The sequence below is a fragment of the Haliotis rufescens genome, unplaced genomic scaffold (assembly GCF_023055435.1).
Source record: "Haliotis rufescens isolate VD_foot unplaced genomic scaffold, xgHalRufe1.0.p SCAF_9, whole genome shotgun sequence".
Lineage (NCBI taxonomy): Eukaryota > Metazoa > Mollusca > Gastropoda > Lepetellida > Haliotidae > Haliotis > Haliotis rufescens.
Window position 1 is genome coordinate 40,547,448 of NW_025964383.1, and position 13,369 is coordinate 40,560,816.

Sequence of the window (13,369 nt, forward strand, 5' to 3'; positions counted from 1 at the left end):
AGTTCCGGGGTTCGATTCCCGGTTGCGTCCTACCAAAAGACGACAAAAGATGGTACCTGTTGCTACCCTGCCTGGCGATCGGCATGAAGGGGCTAAAAAAGGACTGGTCGGCTCGGAGTCAGTATACTGTGTCTGAGTGGGGTATCTATGTTAAACTGCGGCATCTCAGTGGGCTAGCACTATATTATCGGCATTAGTACGGACTAGTACAATCAGCCACACACACGTGCCATTCATGACCAACTCGTGTTATTCCGGGACAAACCGAATAGCGACTCGTGCCCCTCTCGTGGCCATTTTGTGCGACCGGGTTCCGTCTTAGCGCAAACGGGCATACCTAAAACAATTGTCAACTCGTTGCGTAATGGTTCACTTATATTTCCCCATATATTATATATATTTCAGATGCAGTTTAAAGCACACCGTGACGTGCGGAATTATACAGTGTCCTTGAACACACTTAACTGTGTCTTGGGTATATTTTTAGATGCAAGACATATGTAAAGTCAAAAATTATTTCTGAGGGATTCTTTGATGAACTTGAAATCATACGCGCATTCTGATTGGTTTGTCGTATTTTCGCAAATAACATTCATCGATAGGGGGACGAGTCTTATTGCAGGTTACGGAAAGGGGCGAGCGGTGACGAATGACACACGTGCATGCACGTCGTAATATAAGTCCACTAATCTTGAACGCGACGTTAAACCCCAATTCACCTCACCTCATACATACTTACTTCCACAAGTATCTGGTATACGTCAGGAGACAGCATGTAAGATGGTGTGTTGCGTAAACGTAGCTTGAGAGGCTTTCGTGACGACATGAGGACACAAGCTAACATGCGGTTGGCTTTCTCTTGATCTCCAAACGTGCGAGAGTGTTTGTTAACGCTGCCTTGAACAGTATTCCAGTTATATCACGGCGCGTCAGCTTAATGTTGGAGGAAAGCCCAAAGTGATGCAGTCTTAGACATTTATCACTTTGGTGAAACCAACGAGCAAAGGTTTGGTGCTGAACCCACCATCATAGGTTTCTGGCGTACCCAATAGACACAACTCTGCATAGCGAATTGCGGCGCCATAGACGTCTAGGCGTCAATGTCAAAATGCGTTTTGCCTGGGCTGCAGATACGAAGGTTTAGAGTTGGAACATGGATAAATAAAGAAAACATTTGACATTTGATTTTACATTTCATTACATTGTGTTAAAATGCAAAATAAACTTTTTGCGAGAAACATTCATATGTTTAAACATAAACGAAGTTGTATTAATAAATTCCCCGAGATATTACGTCCCTGTTTATGAGATTTAACCCAACGTGAGAACAATAGGATGACGTCACTGGATGTTTGTATCGGAAGACACTGTGTCCAATTGTCAGGGTAAGTATTGTCGTAAATGCTTTCGGGCGTCAAGAGCGACCCTAATACAGCTACTAAATGTATTGCCGTTCCTGGTCCTCGTGTAAATCAATTACGCCAAGACATTTCCACTCGCCTTGTCCGCCGCGGCTCGGCTCCGTCAAGGAGGGATTGGTCTAACGACACTTACTCCAAGTTGTCTCTATCAGCATTCACACACGCATAATAAAGAAACGCAACACCAGTTTTATACTCACATTGTTTTACTTACTCTCAGCCCATCTATCAATACAGGACAGGATCAAACCGGCCAGATTCGTCACTAACTGGGGAAACTTAGAACGATCGGGATTCGACTCGATCGATTGCAAACCGCGCTCTCCTCTCCTAATGTTGAAGGTATCATTTTACAGTGTTCGGACCTGGCCTGTCGTTGTCACATGTCACAAAACCTCATTTTGATTCGTTAAAAGTTAGATCTGACCATGGACTCATGTGTCGTAATCGGAAAAAATACAGAAGCCTACGTGCCAGATTGCTCATCTCTCTATTGATTTTGTGACTCGCATCCGGAAGCTCCAAATGAAATATACCTTGAAACTCTCTATTTGTTTCATTAACTAATGGACGATAGCCAGGAACCAATCCAATGATAATTATGAAATGTCCAGAATACACTTGTGATAAATGTGAAATGTCTTTTATCTATTGATTCCTTTCAAACTAAAAATTCTGTCACAAACTATATCTAATGCAACTCCTCACTGCAGCTATAACGGTAACAATTTTCTAATGTTTTTGAGATGCATTTTTAACCTTATAACAATATTGAATATATTGTATTTCGTCCCATCATAAGAAAGAGCATTAAATGATAGATAAACATTTTATTGACTACAAGCCATGTGTTCCTTGTCATGCACCTGAAATGCAAATTAAAACATTAATGTAACAAGTGTTTGCACTTAGTGTTATTTGTCAATACAAACAATAAGATAGTGACACATGGTGATGTTTTGTTGCTGACAGAACACCGCGTCACGCACCTCACAACCTCAGCATTACTGCAGTACTACGGGTACGAAAGCTCACCTCATCACAACAGGCTATACTGTGTTGGTTTTAATTCCACGTTGTTTTTTTACAACTAACTTTATCATTTGTAAGACTTCTTTAAACCTTTTAACGATAGTTTTCTATATGTCAAGGGGCCTAACGTGATTCGAAACTATGTAGCTCGGTGCTGGTATTTTTTTGTATGCATGTTATTCTAGAGATTGATAATAAGAATTCGTTGACTGAGTGCAACTACCGCCTGTTAGCACTACTGCTCCTTTAAAATATATTATCTAAGGTGTGGTAACGTAACCTTTCGGAACACAATTATCAATTAGGAAAGTGTCACAATCCAACTAATGATAAGAAAACTACATAAACAAATACTAAAGGTTACATGACATCATCAGTTTAAGCATCATCTTCGTCATCATCGTCGTCGTCATCATCATCATCATCATCATCATCATCATCGGTGTCTCTTTTAGCATCATCATCGTCGTCGTCGTCTTCTTCATCAACATCATCATTATCATCGGTGTCTCTTTTAGCATAATCATCGTCGTCGTCTTCTTCATCATCATCATCATTATCATCGGTGTCTCTTTTTGCATCATCGTCGTCGTCTTCTTCATCATCATCATCATTATCATCGGTGTCTCTTTTAGCATCATCATCGTTGTCGTCTTCTTCATCATCATCATCATTATCATCGGAGTCTCTTTTAGCATCATCATCGTCGTCGTCTTCTTCATCATCATCATCATTATCATCGGAGTCTCTTTTTGCATCATCGTCGCCGGCATCATCATCGTCATCGTCATCGTCTTCATCGCCTACTTCTCTTCTCGCTGGGGCAGCTTCCGTGACCCCTTCAGTTGTGGCTGTGTCTTCGCATTCTTCCACGGCCTCTGTTAACTTCTCAATACCAGCTAGAAGTATCAGCTTCCTCATGTCCACCATACCACCATCTTGCATATTTCCCTTCCTGCCTTCCAACATAGCCCCTTCCTTCGTGTGTTCAACCGTGGGTCCCGCTCTCTCCCCTCCTAAACACAGAGCAAGTTGTAGTCTCAGAGCAGACAGTTGGTTCATCAGATTCTTGAGCTCCTCGTCTTGCGGCGTCCCCATCCTGGCCAGTTCCACCACAGCAACGACACTTCCCAACGTCAGCAACGTCGTCAACAAGACCTTCATGTTGGTGTAACGGGTGGAGATTGAAGACGGTAACTCACAAGAACGTAATGGTAATGGTGGCGCCGAGTGATTGACGTCGTCAGACAGACCAGGGTTTATATATATAGGAGGGAAGGGCAGCAGAGATGGAGACACAGACTGCATTTGATCAAAATCTACACAATCCTGAAATATTAATTTCCTTTCCTATGATTGTATGATAACGGCTCTAGAGATCACAACCACACAACCCTGTCCACTGGTACCCTGAAGCGCTGAGCACCATGGTTCTTTCAACAGTTCGTACATGCAGTAACAGGTCGTTATCTATTGCGATGATCGCAATACTGGGAACTGTTTCATAAAGGCAAAATCCCTTACAGTGCCCAGAGGCTAGGATACCACTGTATCACTCAGTGATAGTCTCACGGAATGAGATGCAATGCAGCGTTTTAAATATTATTCTGTCTTCTCTCGTCTTTTATAATAGATGAATGAATGAATGAATGAATGAATAAAAATAAATTTATATAAAGTGTGTTTAATGGTATCTAAAAAATAGCAGCGGGGGGAATTTTGGGGTCGGGCAGGTGTAAGAAGTGTATAAAATATACTTGACTCGATAAAAGTTTTTTGTTTGTTTGTTTTTTGACGCCGCACTCAGCAATGTATTGTAGCTGTTTGGCGGCGATCATGATCGTGATATTGCTGGAATATTGCTAAAGGCGCCGTAAAATCAAACTCACTCACTCACTCACTCTTTCAGGTACATTTCTTATAACCAACTATGTTATAATTAACGAGGATTTTTTTTAACACCTTATGTGATCTTCCGTCAGTGTTCAACAACTCTTGGTGAATAATAAAATGTTTGGTTAAAATTAAAAGATCCTCATTTGATATCTACATGACATACGTCATGGGGGTCTGTGTGGAAAAAAGTCATGTGAATTATGAAATAAGAAACGGCAAACTAGGCTCACAAGTAACACCACATTGATGACAGAGACGATATTTATGATACCCCGTTCAACAGTTTTATGGCATCAAAACTGCCTGCTCATCTTCTATAGCTATGAGACAAGATCAGGGCGAGGTTTATTGCCGACGTAGCATAAACATAATTATTAATATACGGCTTAATCAACGTTTATGATATTCATTTCCGTGTTTGAGCTCTGCCTCAAGGCTGTTTTCTTAATTAAACAGTCCTCCTCCAGCAAGTCATCACTCTGGTATCCATGGTAACACGGCATGCATGTACGTGAATAGATATATATGCCATATTATGAGAAGGTGAGGTGAAATGGTGTGTGTGTGTGTATGTGTGTGTGCGTGTGTGTGTGTGCGCTCTGACTGCGAGCCGACCAGTCCTTGTTTTATCCACTTAATGCCGAGCGCAACAGGGTAACAACAAGTACCATCTTGTAACGTCTTTTGGTATGACGCGGCCACGAGATAGAGCCACCGACCTTCCGCTCTCCGGCAGACGCTCTATCCACTTGACCACGGAGGTGGTATAACATGTCAGTATCATAGCCAAGCATGAAATGGTAATGGTATGAGGGTTAATGAACGTGAGTTTGGTTTTCAGCCTTTTTCACACAGAGTATCAGCTAAATGTGGTAGAAATCCCCAAGTGGCACACGTCGACGTTCTGTATGATCACGGGTCTGGTGCAAATATGAATTATTATCAGTGCGAATTCGAACTGTTGACAAACTTATACAATGTGTTACAGTTATATCCTAGTTGGTTACACCATTTGACATTTATATCCAAGCTGGGCATACTTCGTGTGAGTTATATCCAAGTTGGTTACACTGTATGACAGTTATATCCAAGTTTGTTACACCACGTGTGTTATATCCAAGTTGGTGAGACTGTCTGTTATATCCAAGTGGGTTACACCATATGTGTTATATCAAAGTTGGTTACACCATGTGAGTTATATCCCAGTTGGTAACACTGTATGATAGTTATATCCAAGTTTGTTATACTGTATGAGTTATATCCAAGTTGGTGAGACTGTCTGTTATATCCAAGTTGGTTACACCATGTGTTATATCCCAGTTTTTTACACCATGTGTGTTATATACAAGTTGGTTACACCATGTGTGTTATATCCCTGTTGGTTACACCATGTAAGTTATATCCAAGCTTGTTATATCATGTGAGTTATATCCAAGTTGGTTATACTGTATGAGTTATATCCAAGTTGGTGAGATGTCTGTTAAATCCAAGTTGGTTACACCATGTGTTATATCCCAGTTTTTACACCATGTGTGTTATATACAAGTTGGTTACACCATGTGTCAAAATATGTATCCTTTTTATGTCAGTGATCTCTATCTTTGAGAAAGTTTGAGATAGCCCTTAACTTTCATCCTTAATATTTCAGTGTGGAACCAAATCAACATATATCATCGAACATTTGCCTTGTCAGTGCTTTAGTTTCTTGTGGTGGAGTGGTATAGTCTGAAATTGTTGAAATATCAGTCAATAGACACCAAATGCACTTTTCAGTGAACATATTTCAGATTTTATGTCATACACATGAGTTTTGATGTTGTTATTTTACTTATAAGATTAAAATCTTTAAAAGAAACATCAGTTTCCTCTGTGTTTCTATCTTTGAATAATGAAAAATAAGCAAAGCATGCCTGTATAAAAGGTCCCTGTCCTTGGTGTAACCATTTGTTACTTAGGTGTAAGAGTAATCCATCTTTATGTAGAAAGAAGGTAAATTAATGCTCACTTATCATATCAATTCCTGACTTCCATGGACAAAAATGTTTTTAGTCAACTGAAGAAAAAGTTAATCAAACTGGAAAAAGGTAACACCAAGCATCATCATATGAAAGTTCTATGTCCTTGGTGTAACGTTGTTATGAAGAAAACGATTTGATTTACAAAACATCCTTACATGCATAATGGAAGAGTTGCACTGGTAATGATTGTTGTTGGCTTCTGTACAGGGAGCAGTCCCTTGTATTTTTATTTCATGTTGAATGTAAATATGTCTTTGTTGTATCTGTCCTTGGTGTAACCTGGATCATGACAAAATGTCCTTGGTGTAACTTAAAGGGGAAGTGTACACGCAAAAATCACTTTCTTTCTTTTTCTAAACAAAACGCAATTTTAGAATTAGTTAATATCTGTGTTTGAAAATGTAAACTCATTTTTTTCACAGTGAAAGTAGGAAGCTCACAATAGTGTGAAAATGATATGCCGTTATGAGGCCTTCGTTTTTCGAGCTAAACAGGCCTGAGTTATCCCCCTTAGATTATGACGTAATTGGTGCCAATTCAACTGGGTCCCTGTTTATTCTGAACGCAAAAGATATCAAGTACAAGTTTTCGGTAAAACAACATGGCCTATGACACACTCCGGCGCAGTAGTGACTCAGCATAACACAATTCTGGCTGGCATCTGAGACGCTAGAATCACAAAACTGTACCTACACCACGTGAAGCGGCTCTAACAAAGCATGATGACGTCATAATGTTTATCAATTGGCACCAATGACGTCATATTGCAAGGGGCATAAGCCATGGTGTTTTTGTTATGGAAATAGAACACTTGGTAAATGTGAAAAATATAAATCGTTTTAATGCAAAAAATATGTTAATTAAATATGATGTTTTTATATTTTTGTCTATGACACTTCTATGTTAACACTTTTAATGTGGAAAAAGTACAAGAAAAATTGGTTCATTTCCGTGTGAACTTGCCCTTTAATATGTCCTTGGTGTAACTTAATATGTCCTTGGTGTAACTTAATATGTCCTTGGTGTAACTTGGATCATGACAAAATGTCCTTGGTGTAACTTAATATGTCCTTGGTGTAACTTAATATGTCCTTGGTGTAACTTGGATCATGACAAAATGTCCTTGGTGTAACTTAATATGTCCTTGGTGTAACTTAATATGTCCTTGGTGTAACTTGGATCATGACAAAATGTCCTTGGTGTAACTTAATATGTCCTTGGTGTAACTTAATATGTCCTTGGTGTGTAACTTAATATGTCCTTGGTGTAACTTAATATGTCCTTGGTGTAACTTAATATGTCCTTGGTGTGTAACTTAATATGTCCTTGGTGTAACTTAATATGTCCTTGGTGTACCTTATTATGTCCTTGGTGTTACCACAAGTCAGCAGTAATAACTTCAAAGAAAACATTGTGAAACAAAAGTGTCTGATGCCATTGCAAATATGCAACACCAACTATAGTGCATCAATTCCTTCTGATAGATTGTTGTGATGTGAAAGAAAAATCATCATGAGTAATGGTAATGTCTTTGGTTTTACTGCCTTGTCTTTGGAAATTCTGAAAATGATTCAGGTAAACACCCACTGCATAGCATGCTTCTCATTGAGTACAAAGAACATGTTCACCAAAAATAGAACATTGAAATTATATTAATCATTTTGGTAATGTGTGGGACACAGAGAAGAGTAAATGATCAATTTTTCATTTTATTTCTCACAAAGAATGATAATCCACGTTTTAAAATGTGGTGATATTAAAGTGAGATACTTTTTCTTTTCTAGGCAGAGGTAAAATATTACAATATTTACAATAATACACCGAAAGAAATATTGTATTCATTTTTTATTTCTGCAAAGGATCGGTAACTATAATGGTTACACCAAGGACAATAGATTTCCACTGTTTCTCCAGTATATTTGAAATATTTCAAAACTATGTTTCTTTGTGTTGGCATAATTTACCCAACTATTTGTTAAGTTTAAATGTTTCATGTTAAATCACAAAAAGTTTGAATTTTCAAGCATTATTTTTGTTTATTCAACTGGACCAAAAGGGGTACAAATATTGATAATGACCTGTATACCAGTTAGTTACACCATGTAACAGTTATATGCCAGTTGGTTACACCATGTAACAGTAATATACCAGTTGGTTACACCATGTTACAGTTATATGCCAGTTGGTTACACCATGTAACAGTTATATGCCAGTTGGTTACACAATGTAACAGTTATATGCCAGTTGGTTACACCATGTAACAGTTATATACCAGTTGGTTACACCATGTAACAGTTATATGCCAGTTGGTTAACCATGTTACAATTATATACCAGTTGGTTACACCATGTAACAGTTAAATACCAGTTGGTTACACCATGTAACAGTTATATGCCAGTTGGTTACACAATGTAACAGTTTAGGCCAGTTGGTTACACCATGTAACAGTTATATACCAGTTGGTTACACCATGTAACAGTTATATGCCAGTTGGTTAACCATGTTACAATTATATACCTTTTGGTTACACCATGTAACAGTTAAATACCAGTTGGTTACACCATGTAACAGTTATATACCAGTTGGTTACACCATGTGACAGTTATATGCCAGTTGGTTAATCGTGTAACAGTTATATGCCAGTTGGTTACATCATGTAACAGTTATATACCAGTCGGTTACACCATGTAACAGTTATAGACCAGTCAGTTACACCATGTAACAGTTATATACCAGTCAGTTACACCATGTAACAGTTATATCCCAGTTGGTTACACTGTGACAGTTATATACCAGTTGGTTACAACATGTAACAGTTATATGCCAGTTGGTTACACAATGTAACAGTTATATCCCAGTTGGTTACACTGTAACAGTTATATACCAGTCAGTTACACCATGTAACAGTTATATACCAGTTGGTTACACAATGAAACAGTTATTTACCAGTTGGTTACACAATGTAACAGTTATATGCCAGTTGGTTACACCATGTAACAGTTATATACCAGTTGGTTACACAATGTAACAGTTATATGCCAGTTGGTTACACCATGTGACAGTTATATGCCAGTCAGTTACACCATGTAACAGTTATATCCCAGTTGGTTACACTGTGACAGTTATATACCAGTTGGTTACAACATGTAACAGTTATATGCCAGTTGGTTACACAATGTAACAGTTATATGCCAGTTGGTTACACCATGTAACAGTTATATGCCAGTTGGTTACATCCCAAATGGTCTGTACCCTTGCCAATACTGACGTACGGGTTCAACAGTTAAAACAGTAAGCAGGCACGGGGTAACAACTCGATTCGTACAGGATTATTGCAATGCACTGTGTTTATCATAAACATGATAAATCATAAGTTTAACCAATACAGGTATTAATATTTCAAAATGTTTCAGTGTGTTGGAGCAGACTTGTTAACTGTTCAGTAAGGAGAAACTATCAGAAATGAACACAAAAGGTTTGGTGATTTGTTAATGTTTAATGTTAAATAAAGTTGCATAAGTCTTCATACTTCAGGATAACACCCCATAGTATTGCACAGTCAAACGCAGTCAAACTGACTCATTAATAAACATGGTATCTGAGCAACTCCAAAGTTTCCTGAATTATCCCATGCAGGTGAACAAAGTTTTAAATATTTAAATATGGTGACTAAGCAGTGTTTCCAATCAATACAGAATGGTAAACTAGTCAGAATAGAACTAAGAAATAGTCATGCACATATAGTTTTAAATATTATTAGACTTGACACCCTGAGACTAAATTTAATCTTAGTGACCTCTTTAGAATAAATACTACTTCTACTCTAGCATAAACAGAAATGTAGAAACATTTTACATAAATGAACTAACACTGTTGGTATGCAAGTCTTGACAATGTTGCAATCTGTTGCCATGACAACAGTCGCCATTGGTTCCATTCACTCCTTCATAATAACAGTAATTTCTTCCATATTGCTGTCCACTGCCACTTGATTAGAAGCATGCTCTGCAGCATCCAATCCCATCTCCTCACTGGCTCTGTTTGTGATGGTAATAACACTCGGAGTTTCCGCATCCATAACTTCGCTTGTTTCCATAGCAACAGCATTAGACCCATCAACAGTTGTCAAAGTAACAGAGCCCGAGTTTTCTTGCAAGGACTGCTCAGCTGCCAACAGTAGACTGGCAATGTCGTGTACGACAGCGTTGGATGACTCCATGTCCATGTTCTCCCCGCCCTGAATCACATAATGTATTGTGTTGTCTTCATTTGAAATCTCCACCAGCACTGAGGCAGCTGTTGAAATGTCTTCCTCTTGAGACATGGCGTCCATTTCAGTGTGACCATGCTCCGATGGAACAACTGTCAGAACAGCATCCTGTAAATCGTTGTTGATATCGGAACTCTTGTCAATATCAATCATGTCAACTGCTTGATTGACAGGAATAACTGTCATGTGCTTGTCAGCCGAATGAACTTCTACAAGCTGCAGATCCCCCGTTTCCGGAACAATATCATGTGCCTTTGCCAAATGTCGAGCAAGAAATACCTTCTCAAAGAAACCATGTTTGCAATATTCACACTGGTAAGGAAAAATATTAGAATGAGATGTCTGCACATGCTCAACAAGCTGAGCTTTGTAACAAAAACCATCCTGACAATACGGGCAACTGAATAACTCCTCGTTCTGCTTGTTATATTTGCAAGACTTCTCTCGTGGATTTACAACCTTGAAATCGACATCGTTATGTACGTGGGCCATGTGTTCTTCTATCTGCTTCGAACGCATGAATTTCACTTTGCATATTGAACATGTAAATGGACACAAATTGAAATGTATCTTTAACACATGTGCATGCATTGTACCTTTCTGATTAAATCCTTTCCCGCAATAGGAACAGTGGAATTTCTCAGTCCTAGGGGCATGGACTACTCTAACATGTCTTTGAAAATTGCATTCGAAGTTGAATTGTCTCCCGCATACTTGACAAACTATCTTCTTTCCATCAGTATCATGTATGCGCGAGTGTCGGTTCAACTGTGCTTGCCGGTAGAACGTTTTCCCACATTCTTTACAAGTCACGTTACGCTTTTGTTCATGCACTTCTTCAATGTGCTGTTTGAGTGTGATCGCTTGCTTGAACACAGATGAACACAGATGACATAAATGAGTTTCATCATTCAGGTGTATCATTCTGATGTGGTTCCGCAGAAACTGGAGATTCTTAAATACTTTACCACAAATTGTGCACCGCGACATTGTCTGAGAATGCTCCCTGTCCTCGTGAATCTGGAACTGAGATCGACTGGCAAATGTCATGTTGCAGGCAGAACAAGTAACTTGTTTCAGTGGCACCAGTTCTTGTAAATATTCCTCAATATCTTTTTCATTCATATGGAATTTTTTAACATGAGTATCGACACCAGTGAAATCACAAAATCTTTTCTCACAGTACTTGCACACTGCTGTTTTTTGCACATTCCTTTTTCTGCGTTCCTTAGAATAAACATTTCCCATTGCAGCAAGGATTTTCTTTCTCTCAACACTTTTCTCTTTAGCTAAGCAGGAATCTTTGAATTTCTTCAGCATTTTCAAGGACCCTCGAAGATTTGACTTTTTCTTTTGTCTGTAGATACTGGGTCTCGAAGCTTGCCATTTCAGTTTACTATTTTCAACATCCGAGGCCTGTTCTGTTCCATCATCAACAGTCTGGGACTCCCCATTACTCTTTTCTTTGGCATGGACCAGAGAATCACCCTCAAAATTTTCCATGACAACAGTTGGTTCTGAGTCATCTCCCTTGAAGGCAACGTAGTCTTCAGAATCGTCCTCTTCTTCCAGATCATCAGCATCTTCATCTTCAACATTTATCTTTCCACGGACAGCTTCCATAACAGCAGAAGAAAGTTTCACACCTCTTAAACTGTATCTTTTCTTTCCTTCCTGAGTTTCAAGAGTGTGCTGAGGACTTTGTAGGATACTGGAACTCCCTCTTTCTTCATTTGATTCTGAAATCTTTTTCTTTGGTTTCCTTCCTCTTTTCTTTGGCCTAGGTTTTGCTGCTTCTGTTTCTGGAAGGTCTGCGGGGGTAAGCACCTTGCAGTTATGGTCTGAACTCAAAGGAAGAAAATTATGTATGTTTTCAGTTGGAGAATGCATCATGTCATCCGTGACCTGTTTAAATGAGACATTTTCATGTTTGAGTACATTCTCATTGTCAAGTTTATCATTAACAAATTCATGACAGTCTTCTATCAACTGTGTGCATTTTTTGTTCCCTTCCTCTCTTTTCTCCTGTCCTTCAAAAAAGCATTCCACCTTTTTTGCTTCACTAATGGCGAATCTGATGGAACGCTTGGCGTAGATCACGCTCACGCCACTCATGACAAAAGTGACTGTGTTGTCTACTGTTCTCATGTTTGTTTTGATGTAAAGATTGTCCGTTCCATCGGTAGAAAGTCCCTCCCATGCCTCCATCACTCCTGGAGACTTTAAACATCCTCTCAGGAGCTCGCATGGAAGGGACATAGTTATAGAGTCTACAGCTAGTGCGTCTTCCATTGTTCATTTGTGAAAAGGAAACCTTCTATACACGTCTTTTGAGTTACAAATAGCTAAAACTAATGTAAAACCATATCACTCTGTTGACTTTCCCTGCAAATCTATCAACCGGAAGAGGTTAATTTTACGTCTCTCTGGAAGAAGAGTTCTCACGCTCGTTTTTTAAGAGGCTCTATTAGGGATTGACTTTGTGCAGTGTATATTGTGATCGGAAGCTCTTGATTCTAAATGTTTGCTTTGTTGCTAATTTTTGTGTCACATCTTGGATTTTTTAACATATGATAAATCTACTAATTACCTTAACGGCAAATCACATGTTGATACAGACTGGTTTTTTTTGCTCTTTTGTTAATAAATCAAATATTTTCCTATTTAAACAACCTTTGACAAGCCTCAAAACAAATTGGACAGAGTTGTTTCCCTTCGTATTGCCGCATATG

At 38.7% G+C, this 13,369-nt stretch overlaps 2 protein-coding genes across 2 annotated transcripts; both read right to left on the reverse strand.

Annotated features, from left to right (window-relative positions):
* Positions 1-2,251: 2,251 nt before the first annotated feature.
* LOC125377361 (phosphopantothenoylcysteine decarboxylase subunit VHS3-like) lies at positions 2,252-3,617 on the reverse strand. The gene is made up of 2 exons (XM_048390414.1): positions 2,943-3,617; positions 2,252-2,287 (listed from the first exon to the last, which is right to left on the reverse strand). Exons 1-2 carry the CDS (start codon positions 3,615-3,617, stop codon positions 2,252-2,254), a joined length of 711 nt encoding a protein of 236 aa, XP_048246371.1.
* A 6,231-nt stretch (positions 3,618-9,848) lies between these two features.
* Positions 9,849-13,059, reverse strand: LOC124113594 (zinc finger and BTB domain-containing protein 41-like). The gene has a single exon (XM_046474028.2). It carries the CDS (start codon positions 12,927-12,929, stop codon positions 10,305-10,307), a length of 2,625 nt encoding a protein of 874 aa, XP_046329984.2. The 5' UTR covers positions 12,930-13,059; the 3' UTR covers positions 9,849-10,304.
* Between the last annotated feature and the right edge of the window lie 310 nt (positions 13,060-13,369).